At 40.4% G+C, this 25,411-nt stretch overlaps 1 protein-coding gene across 2 annotated transcripts in view; it reads left to right on the top strand.

The window, feature by feature from the left end:
* The window catches only part of herc2 (HECT and RLD domain containing E3 ubiquitin protein ligase 2), a 64,936-nt gene that overhangs the window by 25,986 nt on the left and 13,539 nt on the right, over positions 1-25,411 (top strand). For both annotated transcript variants that reach the window (XM_079628823.1, XM_079628824.1), the window contains exons 23-69: positions 288-473; positions 729-899; positions 1,001-1,104; positions 1,203-1,353; positions 1,507-1,721; positions 1,882-2,014; positions 2,201-2,328; positions 2,592-2,787; positions 2,872-2,999; positions 3,390-3,703; positions 3,782-3,933; positions 4,945-5,136; positions 7,597-7,784; positions 7,888-8,080; positions 8,206-8,388; positions 8,491-8,675; positions 8,903-9,050; positions 9,178-9,374; positions 9,504-9,734; positions 10,952-11,090; positions 11,740-11,886; positions 12,691-12,833; positions 12,985-13,249; positions 13,564-13,706; positions 13,808-13,906; positions 14,050-14,218; positions 14,393-14,518; positions 15,936-16,044; positions 16,131-16,270; positions 16,389-16,579; positions 17,125-17,230; positions 17,313-17,404; positions 17,489-17,664; positions 17,749-17,860; positions 18,068-18,149; positions 19,014-19,157; positions 19,849-19,939; positions 20,022-20,199; positions 20,772-20,853; positions 21,325-21,496; positions 21,622-21,766; positions 21,940-22,165; positions 22,262-22,433; positions 22,554-22,740; positions 22,942-23,079; positions 24,776-24,967; positions 25,070-25,223. In XM_079628823.1, coding sequence (XP_079484949.1) covers positions 288-473; positions 729-899; positions 1,001-1,104; positions 1,203-1,353; positions 1,507-1,721; positions 1,882-2,014; positions 2,201-2,328; positions 2,592-2,787; positions 2,872-2,999; positions 3,390-3,703; positions 3,782-3,933; positions 4,945-5,136; positions 7,597-7,784; positions 7,888-8,080; positions 8,206-8,388; positions 8,491-8,675; positions 8,903-9,050; positions 9,178-9,374; positions 9,504-9,734; positions 10,952-11,090; positions 11,740-11,886; positions 12,691-12,833; positions 12,985-13,249; positions 13,564-13,706; positions 13,808-13,906; positions 14,050-14,218; positions 14,393-14,518; positions 15,936-16,044; positions 16,131-16,270; positions 16,389-16,579; positions 17,125-17,230; positions 17,313-17,404; positions 17,489-17,664; positions 17,749-17,860; positions 18,068-18,149; positions 19,014-19,157; positions 19,849-19,939; positions 20,022-20,199; positions 20,772-20,853; positions 21,325-21,496; positions 21,622-21,766; positions 21,940-22,165; positions 22,262-22,433; positions 22,554-22,740; positions 22,942-23,079; positions 24,776-24,967; positions 25,070-25,223 — 7,515 coding nt within the window. The remainder of the gene's footprint in view (positions 1-287; positions 474-728; positions 900-1,000; positions 1,105-1,202; positions 1,354-1,506; positions 1,722-1,881; positions 2,015-2,200; positions 2,329-2,591; positions 2,788-2,871; positions 3,000-3,389; positions 3,704-3,781; positions 3,934-4,944; positions 5,137-7,596; positions 7,785-7,887; positions 8,081-8,205; positions 8,389-8,490; positions 8,676-8,902; positions 9,051-9,177; positions 9,375-9,503; positions 9,735-10,951; positions 11,091-11,739; positions 11,887-12,690; positions 12,834-12,984; positions 13,250-13,563; positions 13,707-13,807; positions 13,907-14,049; positions 14,219-14,392; positions 14,519-15,935; positions 16,045-16,130; positions 16,271-16,388; positions 16,580-17,124; positions 17,231-17,312; positions 17,405-17,488; positions 17,665-17,748; positions 17,861-18,067; positions 18,150-19,013; positions 19,158-19,848; positions 19,940-20,021; positions 20,200-20,771; positions 20,854-21,324; positions 21,497-21,621; positions 21,767-21,939; positions 22,166-22,261; positions 22,434-22,553; positions 22,741-22,941; positions 23,080-24,775; positions 24,968-25,069; positions 25,224-25,411) is intronic.

Genomic DNA, 25,411 nt, shown 5'->3' with positions numbered 1-25,411 from the left:
TGGAAAATGCCTTACATTTCAATCTCTTCCTTCTAAAGGGTTTGACATCATGAAAGTTGTTCAGAAGACATGCCTGAAATGAAATTTGATGTCATTAACGTCCAATTTGCACTTTATTTGGTTTGAGAGTTATTAGAATTAGTACCTCACGTGAAAATTCTTTCAAAATCATGTCCTACAAAATATAAAGGCAATAGTTTGTAACATTATATTTGCATATTCAATGAGATGAATATAATTTTGGATATATTCATATTTGCCAACCATCCTGTTCCTTCATCTTCCAGGTGTTTTGCTACCAGAGTTGATCGTGTCCATTGTGCTGCTGCTGACCCATGATGCTGGCCTAATGCAGGAGACTGGATCCATTCCTCTGCTCGCTGCTCTACTGGAGCACCTGGACCGTTTTAACCATCTCGCCCCTGGTACAGAGAGAGATGATAACGAGGATCTTGCATGGCCTGGGCTCATGGGTATGAGAGAAATCCACCCATGCACTTCTTTCATTAACTAGAGAATCTGATTGTATAGTTGAGTTAGGCTTGAATCCCATCCAATCCTATTTTAAATTTAAAAATATATAAAAAAATATGTTAGCAAATGAGTTACACCAAGTGTATGGAGTGTAACAATATTTACTAAAGAATAAATATATTAGAACAGGAATGCACAGTATAATGAATGTAGAGCAGTGATGCACAATTATCTGTAAACCGCTTTCTTTTCAGGTTTCTTTTTCAATGGGCCGAGCTCAAAGAACAACGAGGAAGTGTCACTTATCCGCAAAGCTGACCTGGAGAATCATAATAAAGATGGTGGCTTCTGGACTGTCATTGATGGGAAGGTCTATGATATTAAAGACTTCCAGGCTCAGACTCTAACCGGGAACAGCATCCTCGGTATAGCAAACATGTAACAAAAATGCCCGAAACCTTTTACTTGAAATTAATTTTCAAATAAGAGTTTTGTAAGTTGCTTGTCATCTGTTTTTCTTCCACAGCCCAGTTTGCTGGAGACGATCCTGTGGTAGCTTTAGAGGCTGCTCTTCAGTTTGAAGACACCAGAGAGTCCATGCAAGCTTTCTGTGTGGGCCAGTATATGGAGGTCTGTCTGACTTTAGTATTCACCAGTTTTAACCCACTTTATTCTAAGAATGTTTGGACTTCATTTTTCTTGTTCTTGTTGGTTCTATGTTTGTCCAGCCCAACCAAGAAATGGTGACAACGCCTGACCTGAGCAGTCTGTCCTCACCTCTTATAGATGCTGAGAGGAACCTGGGTCTCCTGCTGGGGCTACATGCCTCGTATCTGGCTATGAGCACCCCTCTCTCTCGCATAGAGTTAGAATGTGCCAGTGAGTTATGATATTGCTAATCTGTCAGTAGTGCTTCAAAAATAAAGATACAAATAAAAATATATTTTTTTATTAATTAAAATATATATATATATATAAACAAACACAATTAAAAAAAAAAGTTTAACCGTTTATACTCATTCTACCTTTCAGAATGGCTCCAGTCATCTATTTTCTTCGGTGGTCTTCAGACGAGTCAGATCCACTATAATTATAATGAAGAGAAGGACGAGGACCACTGCAGCTCTCCAGGGACCACCACTCCAGACAAAGCCAAACTCTACTGCCGCAGAATCACTCTGAGTGATCACGCCCAGCCCTTTCTGCAAGCCATCGCTGACAACACCACCCAGGACCACACTGTGAAGGTCATACACAGGGAAAGACTATAATTTATATATCTCTTTATTTAGCATTATTTATTATACAGCCCATTCCCTAAGATTTCACTGTCAAATTGTTTATCAGAACAGATACTGCATCATATGTTCTGATGGTTGATGTTGGATTCTTTCTTATTTGCTGCAGGACTTTTTATGCCAAATCGAGCGGTGCTGTAAACAGTACCATCTCATCACTCCCATCACTTTTCCACTGGAACATCCTGTAGAGGAAGTGGGCCGCCTGCTGCTCTGCTGCCTTCTCAAGCACCAGGACCTTGGTAACTTAGAAAGTGTTTGTTGAATTGAGTGGTGACGGCTGCTTCATAGTTATAGTTTTAGTTTCTGAAATCCTACTCACTAGCTTAGCACTGACGTTTCATTGTTACTGTCTAATTTTGTTATTATTTAAATTTTCCTTTAATTTTTTTTATTTATTAATAGTAAAAATCTGTTTTCTTATGCAGGTCATGTTGCCCTCTCTCTTGTTGATCAATATGCCTTGGGTGTAGACCAGGGAAAACAGAGGTCCCTTCCCAAATCTGTGATTGATGTGTGTCGAATGGTGTACCAGGCCAAGTGTTCTCTGATAAAAGTGAGCAAAGAGCAAATCTAAATAATTGTATTCTATTGTACCTGTTTCCTTGGAATATTAAATAGTTGTCACATTTAGGATAAAATTTAAATGAGTGGTTACAGGATATTATTTTTAGTACCTTTTACAGTAGTTTTACATTTGAATGCATATTAATACCAGGTCTAGGCTGTGTTTAGGTGTAACATGGTATGTCACCTTGTCATTTACATCATAATGACCTCTTTAACCATCTCTTCTGTGGTCTTTCCTGTGTGGTACAGACACACCAGGAGCAGGGCCGTTCTTATAAAGAGGTGTGCGCCCCAGTGATCGAGAGGCTGCGATTTCTGTTTAATGAGCTCAGGCCTGCCGTCAGTAATGACCTGTCCATTGTGTCCAAACTGAAGCTGCTGAGCTCTCAGCCTCGCTGGAAGAGGATCACACAGAAACTGATCAGAGACCGCCGCAAAAAGAGGGGTAACTAGTCTAACTGTTAATTTAAATGTTCAGTGTAAAATGTATATAGTCTGTAATTATAGCATGTTTCGCTTAATCTCTCAGTGCCTAAGAAGTCAGAGTCAGCTGATCTGGAGGAGTGTAAGATGGAGAGGGAAGGGACCAATGAGGAGCCGCCTGCTCCTACCAACCCCACCCCTGTGGACAAGAAACAAACTGTCAAATCTGCAAAGGTTTGCCTTTTCTCTCTCGCTCTCTCTCTATCTCTCTATCTCTCTCTCTCTCTCTAATTGAATCATGCGTATCTGTCAGAGATTATCACAGCTGTATCTATAAATATCTCTTGCATCGCTGCTGCTCTGACATCTAGGTGTTATTTGCATGTGTTATATATCTATAGTTGTCCTTTCAAAGTTACTTTAAACGCCTTCTTCATCAACAACATCTTGTTCAGTTGAAATTACAGTTTTATAAATGTTTGACATGTTTGAAATAATTTTTATTTAGCTTTTCTTTACAAATATTATTAAACACTTAATTAATTAATACGCATATCATGTAATTAAAAATTCAATAGATTGACAGCCCTATATATTACATTCTTTGCGTCCTTTAACTTGTAGCAGGATAAGTGGCAGCCTCTGCTAAACACCATAGGCAGCGTTCAGAAGTACCGCTGGTTAAGACACAGCGTTCATGGCTCCTTCTCTCAGTCCAGCCTCATGAGCACCATCGTTGAGTTTGCTCTGAAAGAGGAGCCACTGGACGTGGAGAAGATGAGGAAATGCCTCCTTAAACAGCTGGAGCGAGCTGAGGTCCGGCTGGAGGGAATAGACACTATGCTTAAGCTGGCATCCAAAAACTTCCTCCTGCCTTCCGTACAGTATGCCATGCTCTGTGGCTGGCAGAGGGTCATACCTGAAGGGACCAATATTGGGTAAGTGCAAAATATTATCAATGTATAGCACTTTAAGCAGACTTGTGTTTACATTTAATATCTGCTTTGCTTCAATAGGGAGCCTCTGGCTGACTGTCTAAAGGACGTAGATCTCATTCCTCCATTCAACCGAATGCTGCTGGAGGTGACGTTCGGTAAGCTCTATGCCTGGGCCATCCAGAACATCCGCAACATCTTGTTAGAGGCCAGTGTCAAGTTCAAGGAGCTGGGTAAGTTTAAAGATAAAAAAATAGAATATCTTTATACAGAAAAGTTTGGGGTTGGTTAGATTTGTTTTAAAAAATGAGAGAAGCCTCTTAGGCTTCGCATTTATTTGATCAAAAACACAGCAAAACAGTAAGATTGTTAAATGTTAAAATAGAAAAGTTGTTTTAAATTTTAATAATATCTTTTTAAATGTAATTTATTCCTGTAATGGCAAAGCTTCATTTTCAGAAGCCATATGATCCCTCAGAAATCATTCTAATATGCTGATTAGTGTTGTCAAAAGTACCGACTTCCATACCAAGTCGGTAATGACATTTTAAAAATGTGATGCTTTGAGTGCTGTTGAGTGGAATCATAAACGCCTCTGATTGCCCATTGTGCTCACATGCTCATCAATGGCTACTATGATCAGCGATTCAAAAACATGTTGTAAATGTACTTCAATGACGCTCTTCACTGAGGTCTTACACAGATACACACGGGAGCGTTTGAAAGCAGGCGTCTATCAGTGGACCGTTCCGCCTTCAAAGCGCTCCCGCTTTCAAAACACTTTCATGTGCTTAAACGCTCCTGTGTGTTGATCATTGTAGCCAATCACAGATATATTCGATGAGCGCATGAACACAATGGTCAATCAGAGGGGTTTACGATTCTGCTCAACAACTGCATCAAATTTCAGTATCGGCTTGGTACCAAAGTCTGTACTTTTGACAACACTAATGCTGATTTGGTGCTCAAGAAACATTTCTTTCTCTTATAAATATTGAAAACAGTTTTGCTGCTTAATATGTTTGAAAACCGTAATACATTAAGGACATCATTTTTACTTTTACTTTTGAACAAATTTGTGTCCTTTCTGAATAAAAGTATTAATTTCTTTAAATAAATCTTATTGATCCTGATTTTTTTTTTTTTAGTTTTTTTTTTACAGTAAATCTTATTGACCCTGAACTTTTTGTACAGCTGAGTATTTTGTTTTTTAATTTGACTGATTGTTGTTTCCTCTCCTCCAGGTGTGCAGCCAGTGCCTCTGCAGACCATCACTAATGAGAACCCAGCAGGCCCCAGTTTGGGTACCATCCCTCAGGCACGCTTCCTGCTGGCCATGCTCCATATGCTCACTCTCAAACACGGAGCCAACAGTCTCAGCCTCCTGCTGAACTCCGGCACCCTCGCCCTCACCCAGAGTGTTCTCCGACTCATTGGTTAGCACCTTCTCTCTTTATTTTCTAGGGCAGTGTGACTCTCTTATATAGGGTTAGATTGGTTCAGTTATATGGGATCATGTGGGTTCTGTTCTACAGGGTTAGATGGGATTCTATTTCTAGTTTTTAGTGTGGTTTGTATTTCTTGGTATGAATGTGTAAGGCCTGCCCAATCGGTCCAACTACAGTTTCCGATAAGCGGGGGAAGGTTTACTGTGTGTTACTGTCTTTTCTGCGTGGCAAAGTAATTTGATTCCAATTAACCTTTTATCTGACTCCATTTTATCACAGCCTCGAATTTAGGTTTGAATGCAAATGAGTTATTGGTCAATTACCGTATATAATAGTTAAATAGAATAATCAAATGTGCTGCTAAACTCTTTACTCTTATTATTCTCATTCATTCGGGTGCCAAAGTCGCACAGGGTCCTCACACCGGCCATTCATATTATGTGGGCCCACGATCACAAACTCATCAGTTTTGGGTCACTAAACAGAGGTAATTGGCCAATATCTTAGACCAGTGTTTCTCAACCCTGCTCCTGAAGGACCCCCAACACTCAAGCTCATTAACCCATGTGATAATGAGCTGATGAGTTGAATCAGGTGTGTTTGATTAGGGAGACAAAGAAAACGTGCGGTGTTGGGGGTCCTTCAGGAGCAGGGTTGACAAACACTGTCTTAGGCTATGTCTACATTAATCCAGATACATTTGAAAACAGCGTTTTCGTTTAAAAACGCTCTGTCCACACTAGTGTTTTCAGGCGTTTTCTGACGTTTCAGTGTGGATGAGACACTTCTAAATTCACCTTACTGTGCATGTGTGAAACTTCACAAAAGCTCACTGAGATGATACAGATGGAATAATAAATAATAAAGTTATCGCGCAATTCTTCTAACAGGATAATTTAATTTAGCAATCACTGTTCAATCACCATTCACTGATGCGTCCAGGTCGCACTCAGTCACCATATGTTTGGTCTAAAACGCAACTGCTCTCCGTATTGCTGCAGGACAGCAAATGTGAGTAAATTTAGTCATCTATGCAGGACTGTGATATGAAGAGTGCAAAGTCACACATATTTAACAACAGTGTAAAAGTGAATAGCACAGAACAAGCACAATACCGGTAAACATTAATATATATTGGTACAACATGGATCACATGTCTAAACTTATGTCATCGTTTTCAAATACCTCTGGCTTCACAGTCCACACTACAACGCGAAAAAAGCGTTTTCAAATTTATCCGCTTTGGAGAGCGTATTCCAAAAGCTACGTTTTCGTTGACTTAAAACGCTGTCTCAGTGTGGACGGAAGGCCAAAACGGAGAGAAAAATATATATTCAAACGAAAACGTATTAGTGTGGACATGGCCTTAGACGGTCGCGTTCATGCTTACTCTATCCAAGATATTTTGTATAGCCCCCTTGGTTGTATACACTTGAATTAAAGTAATGTTTTCTTTAGACAGAGGTCATTACCACGACTACAGATAAGCCGACCAATATTACATCCCTGATAGTAGCTTTGGTTTGGTCATGCCATGGTTTCCAACGTACACTTAATTAAAGTAACATTACATTAAACAGAGATAAGGGTGAGCAGCATTTTGCTGTCCTAAACGGATTTACAAACCAAGTACACTTATATTAGCCAAATATTAGCCAGCCCTATGCTCCACTAAAAACTGGATGGAGATTTGCGGTAACAATGGATACAACATAATCTACTAAAGTTACTGTTATAATTCCAAAGTCAGAATAAATCCAAATGTAAACAATTTATTATGTCAGATATATGTATCGTGCTAATTACATAATCAGTTCAAAGATAATCAATACAATAACATCAAATGCTCAGAGATAGAGTAAAAGATGTACCTGACTCGGGTAATACGCATTACGGGCGGATTTCATTACAAATGGTCCGAGCCTCTTGTCTTGTTGCATTTCTTTATATACCCAGACCAAGAAAGAAACCTAATTGTATGCTAACAATGGGAATTTGCATTAATCACTGTATCCAGAGTTTACATCTTTTGAGGGCAGGATGCTATTTGCATGAAAGACCCACCTTCTTCTGTAAGCAAGATATCTCTAAACTTTTAAAAACTTTATTACCTTTTGGTTTACTTATTTGGGGATGAGACCTTTGTACCAGGCTCACTGAGACATTTCAAATGATACCAAACATGTATAGTGTTGTATGATAATTGTTCACATTAAACCATATAGATTTTTGGTGAATTTCAGGTGACCTCAGCATGAGAGAGAGACGAGATGGGGAAGGGAGAGAGTTGTAAATTGGGAGGTGATCAACACAAGTGTGATTGTGTCTCGAATGGGGATGTTAATAATAGCAAGAGAGTTCAGATGTTCATTTCCTTTTGTTTTCTCAGAGTTGCTCTCGCTTCCAGTTTTTCCAGTCTTAAAAATGTGTCGCCATTGTATTGCACAGGTCCCAGCTCTGACAGCAGTGAGGAGGAGCTTAGCTCTGTAGCTCATGGAGACTCTGCTACAGTTCTCGAGGAGTCCAGGAAGGAGACGACCCCCACCCCTCTCCCCGCCTCCGGCCCCGAGTTGGCAGCTATGATGAAGATCGGCACTAGGGTGATGAGAGGTCCTGACTGGAAGTGGGGAGACCAGGTGTGTTAAATTCAACATTGCATTTGTGTACACTTGAATTCTGAAGTGTGGATAAGACAATGGCAGGTCAGTTTCTTGTAAGTTCCTGTATGGTCTGTTTTAGGATGGCCCACCTCCAGGCCTAGGGCGTGTGATTGGGGAGTTAGGAGAAGATGGCTGGATTCGTGTCCAGTGGGATACCAGCAGCACCAATTCCTACAGGATGGGCAAAGAGGGCAAGTATGACCTTAAACTGGCCGAGCCGCCTCCTGCCACCCAGCCTGCCACAGAAGACTCTGACACAGAGGATGACACAGGTCAGTGCTGCACTCTGCTCTGGCATTCCAGATAACACAACAATTACTTCCTAATCTTGGTATTTTAATGTATTCGACCTTGTCATGTTGATTTATGAATGTATACCTCTCTTGTATTCTCTCAGAAGGGGAGGTGATGGAGAAGAGTGTTCACCCTACTGCGATCATGTTGACCAGTACAGTTAATCTGTTGAAGACACTATCACTATCCTCTGGGATTTATGCTGAGGTGATGCAGGTCGATGCCATTAGCACTCTGTGTGGTCAACTTAGGATACTGGTGGAGAGCGGAGCCAATGACAAGACTGGTAACAGTTTATTTTTTAATAATATCAAATAATTAAATGTCACATAGTAGTTATATATATTTATAGGGTCCTTTCAACCACATTCCTCCCTCTCTTCTTTAGGTTGTTCGTCTCACAAGCTGGTGTCCCTTGAGCAGCACAGGAGCTGGTGCACGCTGGGATTTATTCGCAGTATAGCTCTCATGCCCCAGATGTGCAGTACCTTGAGCTCCTCTGCCTGGATAAATCTGCTCATACGCATCGTGGAGGGCCACCAGTCCTTCACTGCAGTCACACTACAAAGACAGGTGCCAGCACTGTTCTGGTTTCATTTAACAACAGGCATCATGAGTTCTGCTTAGGTTTACCTAGAGAAGGAGAGCTTTCCTTGTCTCATTACTGTAAAATTGTCATTCTACAAGTTTCATATGTACCACAGGGTTAAAATGAGTGCAGCTGAGCGGTACACATTAGTGCTGTTGACAGGATCCATTTAGTGCCATGTTTTAATCAATCTCTCCGCACCCCATTGCAGATTCTTGCCCTACGGCTTCTACAGGCAGTATTACCATCCTGGGATAAGACCGAGCGCTCACAGGATATGAAGTTTCTGGTGGAGAAACTATTTGGGTTCCTCGGAAGTCTGCTCAGCACTTGTTCCTCAGATCTGCCTCTTCTCAGGGGTACTGTACATTTATTTGCTCTTCTCACTGTGGTATTTTCTCACTTTTTGTGCTCAAATTCTTTGATTCGAGGTAGTGCAAAGGCTGATATCAGGATATATTTTTTTTTACATTTTGTGATTTACAGAATGTTCGATGCGCAGGAGGAAGTCCCGTCCTCAAGCCTCTCTGACAGCCACTCACAGCAGTACCCTAGCAGAGGAAATAGTGGCCTTACTGCGTATACTTCATTCCCTTAGCCAATGGAATGGCCTAATAAATGAATACATTAACTCACAGCTCAGTGGTATCAGCGACGTCATGGCAGGCAGACACACTGAAGCGGTATGAGTGAAATTGATCATATTCAATAATAGTCACCCAATTGTAATGTTGTAAAATGATGACTTAAGGTGCCATATATTGAGTCCTGGCTAGAGGATTTTGAATTCTTCTATACTGTGTTTCTACCAGGCTGTGCTTGAAGACTACCTCCCCAATGCAGAAGCCCCTGCTGTGGGCAGCCTAATGGCTGTTTTGGCGGTCATTGGTGGGATTGATGGCCGTCTGCGCCTGGGTGGACCTGTGGTTCATGAGGAATATGGGGAGGGCACTGTGACTCGCATCACACCTAAAGGACGAATCACTGTTCAGTTCCATGAAATGAGGAACTGCAAAGTCTGCCTTCTCAGTCAGCTCAAGCCGGTACATATTTGCTAACCTGCAGTATTACTCTCTGTTCATTCATCATGGTGGGTGGATGGTAGGGGTGGAACCATACACTTATGTCATGATTCATTACAAATTGCAATAATGAACTCACGATACAATACTATTGCGATATTTTAAGCCAAAATAAAGACGTATTTTATTATTATTACTTTATTATCATATCATTTTATTATCAGGACCCACAAATATTCCCCCATTGCATTATTATATATTATATTCAACATTAGATATAGTAGTTTAATGTAGTAATGTCAGTGAATCTCCATAAATCTTTGAATCTTTCTTGTCAAAATTAATATTCCCAAACGGAATGGTTAGTTCATCCCAAAAAATATATATATTTGCACGTCACGAAAGCATTTAAACATCCGTGTTTACTTTAGTATGCGTGTCATTGTAAATCTGTTCATCATATGAAGCCATTGTGTCTCTTCAGAAGACTTCGAAATTGATTATTTTTACGATACCTTTGACTTTTTTGTGGACCTTTGAAGTTTAGAGGAATAGACTTTAAATGGAGGGACTGAAATAAAAAATTCATAAAAAATATCTTCATTTGTGTTTGGAAGTTAAAAGAAAACGTATAGGTTTAAAAAGACATCAGGGTATAAATGATGACAATTTATATTTTTGGGTAGATTATACTTGGATAAAACTAACTCTATTGTGAATGATATAGTTTACATCGTTACATATCATCGCTTTTTTATATCATGATATCTTTCGATTTCAAAAATGCTGTTGATTTGAACTTTCTATTAATCCTTTAAAAAATCTATCACTGTTTCCACAATAAATATTAAGCAACACAACTGTTTCTTAACCACATTTTAATCAGCATATTAGTATAATTTCTGAAGGATCATTTGACACTGAAAATTCCAGTATTGGCTGCTGAAAGTTCAGCTTTGCCATCACAGCAATAAATTACATTTTATACAATTTTAAAATAGTGAACTTTTATTTGAAATTGTAATATTTCACAATATTACTGTTTAACTATATCTAAATATGCTGACTATATCTAAAAATATCTTTCAGACCCCAAACCTTTGAATGGTAGTGTAAAATATGCACAATATACACACAGTACTATATATTGAAGATATAATCAGGGCAGTATCTTTACAAACATGACCATTGTGTATCTCTTCGGTTGATGTTTATTTTCTGTTTTTAAATCTTTGCAGATTCACATGGTTCCATTCAGTGTTCAAAACCTGCCCTTCAGTGAGCCCATGCTGACTGTGTGGGCGAAGCTAGTCAACTTGGCAGGAAGCAAGCTGGAGAAACAACGCATGAAGAAATCCCTTAGCAGGGGACTTACAGGTACAGCACATGCTCCAGTCATGAATCAAATGTTATTCTCATGTGATCTAATATTATTAATCCTGGGTATTCGTACGCTGCCATTACACACTGGGCTAACGTCCTTATTAGCATATTTGCAGTGTCTGTGTCACTTATTGGATGAACGTCGTACGTTGATATGCTTACATTAGGGCTCAAGCATTGTGCAACCTCATATTATAATTTGCAGACTGTAGGTTTATCCTAAATTAACTTTTCGTACTATAAAGATAAGAATGAAACGGTGTCTTCTAAACTTCAATTGTCGTGTTTTCTGTCCCTGTTTGACTTTTTTTTTCTTTTCTTAAGTGTTAAAACTACTGTTTATACAACAGGGTGTGCACGTGATTGGTTGTCTGTTGCTAAGCATCTAGGTGTAACATTCTAACACTGCACCGTTTCACCAAAAAAAGCTGTGCCAACCCCACTTCTAAAATATAAATGTGAATCATTCCTTTACCGGGGGTTTAAAGCAGTGTTTAGAATGCGCTTGACCCCAGGTTATTGTCAGTGTGAAAAGCCCTTCGATTAGTTTGAGTGGAACAGATGCTTCTGCATGGATAAAGATAAAGATTAGCAAATTCATATATGTATGAAAATATATATTCTGGTTTGTTTGTCATTGCAGCTGATCAGGTGGATGTGCATTTGCTGCGGTGTCAGCAGCTCAGGCTGTACATCCTGAAGGCAGCAAGGGCTCTGCTCTCCCACCAGGACAAACTCCGACAAATCCTTTCTCAGCCAGCCGTCATAGATGTCAGCCCCAATCCTACAGGTGCAATGATCCTTTCATGCTGTAGTGCCATAAGTGTTCCCATTTTTATCACTCAAAGCTGGACCACCAATCAGACACTGCAGTTGCAATGGGGATTAAATATCTGTAAACTGACTGTAATGTACTGGCAATGATTTGAACAGAATTTTGTCTGGTTGTATCCCATCACTACCCCCTGGTGGTCATGTGTATATATTTTTTAAAATCTGCTTTTAAATATGGTGCCTATAGTCAGAATAGAGTGGTGCAGGGATTATGTCAAAACCGGGAAGACTAATTCTCCAGTGGTTCCCTCGAGATATTTCAATGGGTATTTATAAGTTTTTTTTTTTTTTTATGAGTAAAATAAGGTCTGTGGTTAACATAACTCGATGACACTTGGACATTTTGTTCTACAACGTAAACTGCACACACTTAAACCCCAAAGTTCTTGCCTAGTTTAAATGTATGTATTAATTAAATTTATAAATTAACGAAAACACTTCAAAAGTGTTACAACAGCTAAATAAAAACCAGCTTCAAAAGTCACATTTTTTATTTGACTGTGTATTTAACATTGTAGAGCAAAACGTCCAAGTATTTTTAAGTTATTTTTACCACAGACCTTATTTTACCCATAAATTGGAAAACCCATAGGAAAATCTTGAGGGAACCACTAGCAAATTACTGTTCTGGGTTTTGTCGTCATCCCTGCACCACTCTATTTTGACTAAGGTCTATCAGTGTAACAACAGTCTATTTACTTTGTGAATGGCAATTATTTGTGTCATGTGCTTATGTAATATTTTGTGTGTTTGTGTTCAGAGGATCAGTGTGTGTTGTCTCCTGATGTGGGAGAGTTGTCTCCTGAGGGTCCTCAGCCTCCCCTCATCCTCCTGCAGCAGCTGCTGTCAGCATCCACTCAACCCTCCCCTATTAAAGCCATATTCCACCGCCAGGAGCTGGAGGTCAGAGACCACATTTACACTTCCTTGACATTTGTATTAAATGCATGTTAAATTACATGCTTTGACATGCCAGATCCAGATGTAGCAGATGTTACATCAACCCCTGAATTTCAAATGTCTTCACTCAGTTTTTGTGTGTATGTGTGTTCAGGCAGCAGCTCTGGCTGTGTGTCAGTACCTGGCGGTTGAATCCACACACCCGTCCTCCCCTCTGTTTGAGGACAGTAGCTCTAGCGAGGCCACGACACCGGTCACTGTGCAGCATATGCGCCCCCCCAAGCAGAAGAAACACAAGACCTCACCTGTGCCCCCTGTTCCCATCGTCCTGCAGCTGATGGAGATGGGCTTTCAAAGGAAAAACATAGAGTTTGCCCTTAAATCACTTTCTGGAACCACAGGCGCTTCTGGAGTGCCAGGTAATGCTCCAATAGCTCACGTTTTTTTAAATGTTAAATTGTTGTATGTTGTATTCAGTGTTAGCACTACATGCTTGGGTACTCACTCAAAGTTCCTTCTCTTGCATAGTACCATAGAAATGTCATGGTCATGTGTACACTAGCATGATTGTTATACTGTTGTTTTTCACATATCTTGGAGTAAATACCATGTCATATGAATGTTGTAATCATACAGTACAATATATCTCTGACATGCTATCCACACAGAATTGTTTTGTAAGAATACATATAATTTTTTGCTAGCAACTCATTCGTGATTGCTTGGGTTTCAGGTGTAGAGGCATTGGTGGGCTGGTTGTTGGACCATCCAGATGTTCACATTACAGATCTGTCAGATGCAGATACTGTATCAGATGAATACTCTGATGAAGAGGTGCTGGAAGAGCTAGAGGAGCCTGAGCCAGCTTTCCCTGTGGTGTGTACAATTACATGTACCTGTACACACAAACTGATGAGGTGCAGATTCACTTGTAGTCATTTATTGTGTGACCTAACGCTCTTTCTTTTGCATGTCAGCCTCCTGGGGTTGTGGTAACTGAGAGTCAGACGTTTAAAAAGAGGTCGGATTTTCAGAGCAACGATGATTATGCTGTATATGTGAGAGAGAACATTCAGGTGAGGAGCTACACCTCTTTACTAACTGGTTTTCATATGCACTTGAAAAATGGGTATTTTGTTTCCTGTAAAAGTATTGAAACATCCTTAAAATGAGATTAATGTACTTGAGAGGCAACCTGATTGAACGGAGTGTGTTGCAGGTGGGCATGATGGTGCGTTGCTGCAGGACGTATGAGGAAGTATATGAGGGAGATGTGGGTAAAGTGATAAAGCTGGACAGAGACGGCCTACATGATCTGAATGTGCAGTGTGACTGGCAGCAAAAAGGAGGAACTTACTGGGTCCGTTACATCCACACTGAGCTGTTGGGTAATACTCTTTCTTTTCTGCTCTGCTCTTAGACACTATAACGCAGATTTTTTTTTTTTTTTTTTTTTTGAATAACAAACAATTTATATTAGGACTTCAACAGCCCATATAAAGTGGATTTAGGTCATTATTATTATTATTTTAAATAAATAAATGTAATTCTGTATTTCCCAGGATTTCCTCCTCAGAGTTCTCCGTCTCATATAAAGATTGGTGATAAAGTGCGAGTTAAGCCCTCGGTCACAACGCCAAAGTATAAGTGGGGATCTGTCACTCACAGGAGTGTGGGTGTTGTCAAAGGTAACTTAATTGTTTAAATTATTTCTCTTCACCGCTTTAGAGGAACAGTTCACCCCTAAAATGAGCAGCCCATCCTCATGTTCAAAACCAGTTTTTTTTTTTTCCATTATTGAGTGAACTATCCTTTTTATATTTAGCAATTTGTTTCGCTATATATCTTTTTCGCACCATTGCAAACCTCATTCTGATGCAGGTTATATAGACCACAAACAATTTGAAATCTTTGTCAAAAAACATGTTTATTGCATTAATTCCAGCTGCATTCATTTGGGGGGAAGGGGGGGAATTAGGCAGAATCAAGAAAGAAGCCACTAGATGTCAACGAAAGTGGATTTTCAGTGGGAAACAAATTCCGGAAAATTAAAATGACTTTAGAATTCACAAAATAACATTAACATGCAATGTAATAACTATGAGAAAACATGTTAATGTGTTACATTAACAATGCATCTATATTTATTTTTTCACCGATATCTAGGGCTGTTAAACCTGGCCACGTCATGCGTTTTCTCAGATTGGATAGCTATCTTATTTATCAAAACGATTCCATTTACACCTGGTCACATAAATGTATTTTTGCGGATATAACTCCGATCTTCAATTCCCGCGCTATATGCAGATTTAATGGAGTGCACGTCACCGAAAACAACATTTTATTGATCATTAGCTAAAATTTCAAAATCAAAGACCGCAATAAGAGAGAGTGGCAACAGCCCTAGTAAAATCATTTAGTTTCTTTACATTTCATTGAAGATGATTGTGTGTTAAGCGTCTGTGACTTACTTTCACTTTGATTTGTGATAGTTTGCACGTTGAAAAGATGCTCAGCTGCTCATCTGCGGCGATGCGTGTTGCAGTAGCGTCGTCATATCTGACTATAACATGACGTATAGCCTATAACACGCTCTCACACGTTTATTTTTTAATAAACCATATTTGACAACATATATAAATGAAATAATCTTTAAAGTAATAAAGCCGCAGCCATTATTACCAAGCGTGAACCATTGACAGTGAATGAAACGAAGCGAACGTGCAGACATATGCGTGAACCAATGGTGTAAACATAATCATAGATGACGCGCCCTTGGTTTCTATTTAAAAGAAAGAACGTAGCCTACGTTTGTATGTTGTTTGTAGGCAATTTATATTCACAATACTTACTAAAATATAATTAATATTATTTTATTGCATTTGTATTAGTTTGAAGTTTAAAAACAATCGGTCGGTCTTAACGCAAGTTTACAACCGGCAAGTCGGTCGGACTAAAAGGAAAATAAATAAATAATTGGGTCGGTCCTAAATTGACAGGGTCAGTCGGGTTACGGCAAACAAGAATATTTTTAAAGATGGCCTCAGCTATTATTGAGAACCGTTGTATTTGGGTTTCATCATAGTGTGTAACATTTGTGTCCAGCCTTCAGTGCCAATGGGAAGGATGTGATAGTGGACTTTCCTCAGCAGTCACACTGGACTGGACTGCTGTCAGAGATGGAGCTTGTGCCCAGCATACATCCTGGTGTCAGGTACACAGAGTACAAGTGAAAATCACGTCAAGACAATGACTAAATAAACAACTAATAAACATTTTCTTACCTTCCACTTTTCTTAGGTGTGACGGATGTCAGATGTTCCCTATAAATGGCCCCAGGTTTAAGTGTCGGAGCTGTGATGACTTTGACTTTTGTGAGAGCTGCTTCAAGACCCGTAAACACAACCCTAGACATTCATTCGGACGAATAAATGAACCAGGTCTGAAATAATTCTGCGTATTATTTAATAGCTACTTTATGTAGTGTAGCATTACAACAGTGTACATTTCTTCATGGGATGTAACCAGTCTGGTTTGATCCTAATCATTTCTCTTTAGGTCAGTCACCCACCTTCAGTGGGCGCTCAGGAAAGCAGCTGAAGAGACATCACAACAGTCAGCGTGGGATGCTGATTGACGAGTGGTCCAGAGTGGTGAAGAACCTCAGCGTGTCGTCCTCCGTTAACCAGGCGTCGAGGCTCGTAGACTCTGGAGAGCAGTGCTGGCAGTCCTCAGGCTCTCAGGGCAAGGTCTGTCTCATTATAGGCATACACTACCATTCAAAAGTTTGGGCTCAGTAAGATATGTTTTTGGAAAATTTATACTTGCAATAAAGTTCCAATTTAGTTATGCTTCAAAATGTTTTTTGTAATATTATTAATGTATTTGCTCTGTTTTCAACAGATAATAATAAGAAATGTTTCTTTAGCTCCAAATTAGCATATTATAATGATTTCTGAAGGATCATGTAAGACTGAAGAATGGAGTAATGATGCTGAAAATTCAGCTATGCCATCACAAGAATACAGTACATTTTAAAATATATTAAATTAGAAAAGTTATTTTTAAATTGTTCAGTATTATTCACAATATTACAGTTTTACTGTATGTTTGATTTAAATTCAGCCTGAGCATAAGAGACTTCAAACAATCTAAAATATATTATTGACCCCAATCTTTTGAATGGTTTTGAGTGTTCATTTGCTTGTTTGCATATCAGAGATAAATTGAAATCACTTGGTTGTAAGTTTGAGGAAAAACTTATTATGTGTTTTTGTTTTGCTGGTTTCAATAGCACTGGATCCGGTTGGAGCTTTTCCCAGATATCTTGGTCCACAGACTGAAAATGATTGTAGATCCAGCTGACAGCAGCTACATGCCTTCACTGGTGGTGGTGTCAGGTAAAAAAAAATGAAGCCTTTTCAGGTCAGTTATAGTCAAACCTTTTATGGGTGACCTGATTTAACCGTGTTTGTCCTCCAGGTGGAAGCTCACTCAATAACTTGATCGAGCTGAAGACCATCAACATCAATCCCACAGACACCGCGGTCTCCCTAATCAATGACTGCACAGATGTTGGTTTGAATTTCCTCACAAACATCTGTTCTTCAGGGCTGTTTCTTTAGGAATGCTGAGCACTCTTGTATTTGTGTGTTCAGAATCACAGGTACATCGAGATTGCCATAAAACAGTGCCGGAGCTCAGGGATTGACTGTAAGATCCATGGTTTGAGCATTGTGGGTCGAGTCCGTGCAGAGGATGAAGATCTGGCTACTGTGCCTTTCCTGGCATCTGACAATGAGGAAGAGGAGGATGAGAAGACAGCGACTGGAAGGTGTGTGATAAAGATGGTTTAGTATAGAAGAAAACCATGATCTGGTAATGTCATTGAGTTTATTTTTTCGACCTCTCTTTGCAGTCTGACTCGAAAGAGGTTGTCAGGGCTGGAGTCTGCTGCCACCATCAGAACTAAAGTCTTTGTCTGGGGTCTCAATGATAAGGACCAACTTGGAGGACTCAAGGGGTCTAAGGTCAGTAACGTGTAAAAATGCATTCAGTTTTGTAGTTTATTTTATTTATTTAAAATAATATATATTTTACATTTATTTCTAATGTATTAAATGCATTTTAAAAAGTATATAAAATAAAATAGAAATTAATTTGATTTAAAACAATATTTTTGCTTTTTTAGCTATAGCTTGCATTAACAAATCTTATTGTCTTGCTCTCTCTTTCAGATCAAAGTCCCATCATTCTCAGAGACGCTGTCTGCTCTGAATGTAGTGCAGGTTGCTGGAGGCTCTAAAAGTCTTTTTGCTGGTGAGTTGTTTAAAAATAACAAAAGCAGGCCTTTGTTCTTTTGCATGCTGCTTAATAAAATGTGACATTTTCAGACATCCCAACCTGCACAAAGTCATTTCAGGGAGTCAAGAAATCTCCAAGGGGGGGGGTTCTGATTAATTCGGTTCGGGAGAAGAGATAAAAGCCCGCCCAAACTGACAATTGGTTGGTTGGGTCCTTACATGTTGTAGCAAGGTTGGATGTTATGGGAAGAAGGAGGCGGGAACCGGCGGACATTTCAACAACTTTAATAAATAAATAAACAAATACAAAATGAAAGTATAAGCCAGCAGTCCCTCGCGGACGACTGCTACAGAAACAAAACACAACATAAAATCAGGCCTGTTCCTCTCTCGATCTTCACTGTCGTCGCTCCTCCTTTAATGCTTCCGCTCCTCCGTGAGAGATACGAGACCGGTGCGCCGCGCAGGTGTCGCTCATCAGTAATCACGCGCCGCTCTCACGTCCCTCGACCTCGTCCTGCTCGCCACACATGTGCTTCGTGAGGCACACACGCACAGTAGCACACACACGCAAGGTCTCTCGCTCCCTCTCTCGTGCTCGCTCTAGATTCCGGGAGATTATACTTAATTTGCGGGCATCAGGGAGCCACTATAAATATGCGGGAGACTCCCGGAACTTCCGGGAGACTTAGGATGTCTGCATTTTTATGAAAAATAATATGTGAGGCTGGTCTATTATACTGTGGTTACTATCATTTTGCAAAAGGACACTCAATTCCCTGTTACAAATGTGTCTTTCTAGTTGTATTTTAAATCTGAAATGATTTGCCATAGCATGCGTTGCTTATAATTTTATTACATTGATTATTTTTCTTTACAGTGACTGCTGAAGGAAAAGTATATGCCTGTGGAGAGGCCACTAATGGAAGACTTGGTTTAGGACTGTCCAGTGGAACCATCCCTATACCAAGACAGATATCTGCCCTCAGCAACTATGTGGTCAAAAAGGTTGCTGTACATTCAGGTATGTCCTTTTTCTGTTTTAAAGGGGACCTATTATGTTCATTTATTATACCATGTTAAAAAGTGGCCATTTTTGAGTGGAAGCAAAAACATGTTTTCATGAATGTATTTTTAAATGCAAATGAGTTATTGTTCCCCGCCCCATCCAGAATAGTCCTGTGCCTTATGCCTCGGATACTCTGTCCAAAAACTAACAAAACATCCTATCACGTCTAATTGCTCTTAAACTGCATTTGACATAACCTTGTGTGTAGGCTATTTGACAAAGTTCACATAAAAACTGTCGGTTATGTCTGTGAATGTAAACGGATCTAATATACACATGCAAAAATAAAAAATCCCAGCTGTGTATTAAAATGACAGCAGCGTAATATACATTACCTACAAGATATCTAACTTCTGAACCTTAGAACCACGTCACAGCCGCCTCAGACCCGAAGTTAGGGTGGTGCTGACGATCACGTATCCCACCCCAAACACTTCACTATAATTATAAGCTCTACCTTAACGAATTCCCAACCCCACCCACCACTAATCCTACCCTTAATGATGCTATAAGCTCTAACCCAACACTAGTCTGAGGCTGCTGGCCTGGCGCTGCTGTCCTCACACTGCTGTGACGTGTGGCTCTGTTTAAGTAGGCTACTTGCTACAAGCTACTTGTTTAAAGTGGATGAACCGTTTGTGTGCAGGTGGAAGGCATGCCATGGCGTTGACTGTGGATGGGAAAGTGTTCTCTTGGGGTGAAGGAGATGATGGCAAGCTTGGGCACTTCAGCCGAATGTAGGTTATTTGCACCTTCTCCCTCAGTAATGTAGAAGATTTCTAGATGGATCTGATGAGGATACATTTTTTTTAAAACCAGGAACTGTGATAAGCCACGGCTAATTGAGGCATTGAAAACCAAGCGCATTCGAGACATCGCCTGTGGCAGCTCTCACAGTGCTGCCATCACCTCCAGTGGAGAACTGTACAGCTGGGGTCTGGGTGAATATGGCCGCCTGGGCCACGGGGACAACACCACTCAGCTCAGACCCAAACTGGTATTTGTTTTACTCACCTCGGTAAACTCAGACCTCTCGATTCAGATCTGCAGGGTTCCAGTATATTTAGTAGACTAGAGCAATCCCTATAAGGTGGAGGTGATGTACAACTGTGAACATTTATTTGGAGAAATTCATAATAATGCTTTTAATACGTCGACTCAAAGTCCCCCCTCCCAAAAAAAAATCCAGCTTTTGAGCCCTTTAATCATTTTTTGCACAAGGCCCTTTAAACTGAGCCAAACATACAGTTTTAAGTGCGTTAAAACCGTTTTAATTTTGAGCTAAAGAAACACATTTTATAATGTCATTATTGTAGGATTTATTTTGCAGTTAAAACTGAATCTTGACAGTTTGGGAGATTTCTGTCTTTCCCTGTTCATGCAAGTAGGAGCTGTACTTGTATGGCTCTTGCGTACATATCAAATTGCCAAGATGACCGTAGAGTGAACTGACTTGTTTAAAAAGAGACTTTGCTTATGCTCTTTGTACAACAGTTGAAATAAACTTGATCCTGTTTAGTACAGTGTGTCCCTAATGGCAGTAGTTAAAACTCTGTATCTGGTTCGCAGGTCAAGGTGCTTTTAGGCCATCGTGTTGTCCAGGTGGCTTGTGGAAGTCGTGATGCCCAGACTCTTGCCCTTACAGATGAAGGTAGATGCCTGCATTTTGTTTTGTAGATTTAATTTAAGGCAGTATTGTTTTGGTTTGATGTTTGTGTGTGCTCAACCTTAATGCTCTGCCCTGACATGACACTTTAAGCTTGACATCGACTAGTCGCTGGTCCTGGCCAGTAGGATAAGAAATTCACTTTAAACCTCTGTGTCCAAACAGTTAAAATGACAAATAAATGCATTATCTGAGAGCGCTGCACAATATGTTTGATTATACTGTGTAGATGCTCAATTTATCGGAAGAATGCACGTTTTAAACGGCTTATTGTACATGTAAGTTATACCCGTTCTAAACTAATGGGCGCTGTATTGTAACGCACACGCATACAGAAGCTTGCGCATCACCTGCAGATTGCACGCACAGAGAATCATTCAGTTGCGCAGAAATGTTAGTCAACACTTTAGTGATACATGATACATAGCTGAAGTTATACGAATGTATGTTTTGTAGGAATGGTGTTCTCATGGGGAGATGGAGACTTTGGGAAGCTGGGCCGTGGTGGCAGTGAAGGCTGTAATATTCCTCAGAACATTGAGCGTCTGAATGGGCAGGGAGTGTGCCAGATTGAATGTGGAGCTCAATTCTCCCTCGCCCTCACCAAATCTGGAGTTGTGTGGACCTGGTATGAATTTAAAAGGATATATATTTTTTTTTTCAGAGGCATTACAATACAATTCATGATTTATAAGTTAGCTTTTTTTCCAAGTAATCCCTAACATGATTGAAATTTCATGTTGCATTGTGCAGGGGTAAGGGCGATTACTTCAGACTGGGTCACGGCACAGATGTTCACGTGCGCAAACCCCAAATGGTTGAAGGACTGAGGGCGAAGAAGATTGTTCATGTCGCTGTAGGGGCTCTGCACTGCCTGGCCGTCACAGACACTGGACAGGTGGGCCAACGAGTTTGTGTTTTGCACGAGAACTCCTTCGTTTTTATTTTGCATCATGAGTTGTTTAATGTGCCAAAATAAAAATAAAACAAGCATAGTAAACGACTCTCCTTTTATTGATGAACCGCTATTTCGTTTTAGTGCTTGTGTAAGATGAAGTGTTGTTTTGGTAGGTGTACGCATGGGGGGATAATGACCATGGGCAGCAGGGGAACGGCACAACCACGGTCAACAGGAAGCCTACACTGGTGCAGGGTCTAGAGGGGCAAAAAATTACCCGTGTGGCCTGCGGCTCCTCTCACAGCGTGGCCTGGACCACCGTAGATGTCACCACACCATCCGTCCACGAGCCGGTCCTCTTCCAGACTGCCAGGGACTCTCTTGGAGCCTCTTATCTTGGTAAAATCTTCCCTATGTCAATTACCTTGGTGCCACGTTGTGCCCGTTTCATAAAATCCAAAATTTTGTGGGTGATTTTCTTTTTTTCTTTATTAGGCGTGCCATCAGACAGTGACCCATCTTTACTGAGTAATAAGCTGAGTGGTGTGAGCAGTGTGAAGCCCAATAGGCCATCTCTGGCAAAGATCCTGCTCTCTCTGGATGGTAATCTGGCCAAACAGCAGGCCCTGTCCCATGTGCTCTCATCCTTGCAGATCATGTATGCCAGGTATGACTTTAATGGCTTTAGAACTACTTTGCATCCCAGGTTGATTTGTTTTTCTGTTCATAAAATAAAATAAAAGCTCAGGCGTCACTTAATCACTCCCGTGTCATTTGAAATCCGTAGGGATGCAGTGGTGGGAGCATTGATGCCTGCCTGTATGATTCCATTGGAATGTCCCTCCAGCTCTCCTGTGCCACCCTCAGATTGTTCATCAGCTTCCAGCCCCTGTGAGGCTGAGGGTCCAGCCCTGCTCTCAGAGACAGAGGAGAGAGTCAGTCCGCACCCCTGGATGGACAGCAAACGAGGAGAGGTGAAGAATTCTGCCTGTGCACGACTGCATCGTTCACGTTTGTTTTTTTAATAGTTAATTTTCAGTATCCCATAATGTTCAACTTCTTTCACCTAATTTCTTTTTTTTTCTTTTACGAAACAATCATTTAAATGTAAAAAAAAAAATGTATATGCTCTGCATTTAAATGCGCTTTCTGTCATATGTTATTGTGTGGTCTAGGTGACCACATCTGAGGATGCCACTACCCCGTCTTCAGCGGTGACCCCTGCCTCTGCGTCATCTCGCCCCTTCATCCCGGTCACAGATGACCCTGGTGCTGCCAGCATCATTGCTGAGACTATGACCAAAACCAAGGAGGTCAGTCACAAATGCTTTCTTGCAATACTTTTTATAAATTCAAACTTTTTTTTTTATTGATTGATTTAAATGTTCCTGTTGATCATACTTTTTAGATGTTTGTTCCTGATCATTAAAATTAAATGCATGCATTTTAAGTCTGTTTGAAAAATAGATTACATTTTTGTATGTTGTGCCACAATACTTTATATTAAAGGGGTCATGACATGAGAAACCAAATTTGCCTTGATCTTTTGGTATATAAGAGGTCTTTGTACCATTAAAACGTCCTGCAAGTTTCATAGCTTAAGACGTCCTCCCCATTATAAACAAATCATTTATTTAATCAAGCTCTAAATACAGCTCGTTCTGGATCCATGGTAAGAAGTGACGTCACGGTACGAAGTGACGTACCAGCGTTTGCATATGACCGCCTCCAGCAGAAGACAACTACGCTTTAAGCGCAAGGCAACTACGCTCATTTCGTATCGTTGTCGCGCCCGCGCGCCGCGCGCCTCACAAGTGTTCAGTCGACGGACAGCGAGTGGGTCTGTGTACAGGGAAATTACGATGCCGCAGATGTGCTGTTCCTGCTGTGGACAAACAACATCTTTGAATACGCTGCGAAAGATCCAGTCGTCAGGGAAAAATGGATGCACTTTATTTTTTGCGGACGTCTCAGTCACGGCAGTGTTAGTTTAAGCGTTTGTTCTGAAGGATGACTGTTTTGAGCTTTGCCAGAAAACTGCTGCTCAAAGATAAGTCCGTGCCGACTATTCTAGGCTCAACATCGACGACGCAAACTGTAAGTAATGTATTTAAAACTTTAAACTACTTTTTAAATACGCTGAAAGATCCAGTCGTCAGTGAAAAATGGATGCACTTTATTTTTTGCGGACGTCCCAGTCACGGCAGTGTTAGTTTAAGCGTTTGTTCTATACATTTAAGGATGACTGTTTTGAGGAAAAAATCCCAATATGATGCTTGGCTTTGCCAGAAAACTGTTGCTCAAAGATAAGTCCGTGCCGACTATTCTGAGCCTCAACAAAGACGACGCAAACTTACTTTTTACCATGGCTAATATAAACACATTTGTATAAGAGAATCTTGAAAATATGTCGCCTTTCTAGTAAGCCTACATGTGATTAGTTAAATAATGTTTAACTGTTAGCAAATTAAGCTAACTTATAGGATAATTATGCAACAATAATCCGTTTTCAAGTGTCTCGGGTTAATTTTTTTTTATTAATTCAAAATAATTTCACTTTCCATGTGGACACGAGCTGATCCAGTCTTCGTTGTTGTGGTGATCGTTCATTTTCCTCTGATTCCGGCTCAAACATAATAAGGTTTTATCATTGCAAGAGCCATCGCTTCGCATGCAGCATCACCCGCTAATAAACAGTTGCGCCGAATCCGCAAATGTTCTGGCTGGGGGCGTTAATAATTGATGCATAGGCACTGACGTTAGCCAATCATAGCAGTGGGCGTTAACACTGAACTCTTAAAGGGGAAACACCCCCAAAACAGACTGTGTGAATCAGAGGATGAGAAACAGGGTGGGAAAAGGTCATAAATCACTACATTTTAAAAGTTTTTTGTAAAAAAAACTATAGTAATACTATAATTGCACCTAAGGGAACATAATAATAAAATAAAAAAAAACATGTCATGACCCCTTTAACTGAAGTGAGCCTTGTTTCCTTTATTGAAACAGGACTCTGAGAGTCAGAGTAAAGCAGTGGGCCCAGAGCCACAATATCTGGATGAGTTCACCGGTCTGCTGGTTCCCGATGATACACGTGTGATGGTGGACCTGTTGAAACTAGCCGTGTCTCTGCGCTCAGGCGATAAAGGCAAGGAAGTGCTGTCTGCTGTGCTATCTGGCATGGGTACAGCCTTCACACAGGTAAAACAAACAGCTCTTCAGTTACTCACTACATGTTTTCCTAATAATTTAATCTTTTCGTGCTTTGTGTACTCATATCTAAATGTATTTGTTTGCACACAGGTGGCAGATATGCTGCTGGAACTGTGTGTGACTGAGTTAGAGGATGTGGCTACAGACTCTCAAAGTGGACGACTGTCCTCGCAGCCTGTGGTGGTGGAGAGCAGTCACCCGTACACTGACGACACTTCCACCAGTGGAACTGTGAAAATACCAGGTCACCGTATGCTTTTCTGTTTATGTAGCATCCTTCATTATGTAGCAGTCGTTACAACCTCATTAGTGGTGCTTTCCAAAGTGTCATTATTGCTCAATTGAACACATCCCTAAACCTAAGTGTTAAACTTTGCCACAATTAAGCAAAGCAAAGTTCTTCAGAAAATGTAACGCTAGTATTTTATTGAG

This window comes from Phoxinus phoxinus (genome assembly GCF_949152265.1).
Source record: "Phoxinus phoxinus genome assembly, chromosome: 11".
NCBI classification, from domain to species: domain Eukaryota; kingdom Metazoa; phylum Chordata; class Actinopteri; order Cypriniformes; family Leuciscidae; genus Phoxinus; species Phoxinus phoxinus.
This window is presented reverse-complemented; position numbering and strand designations above follow the sequence as displayed.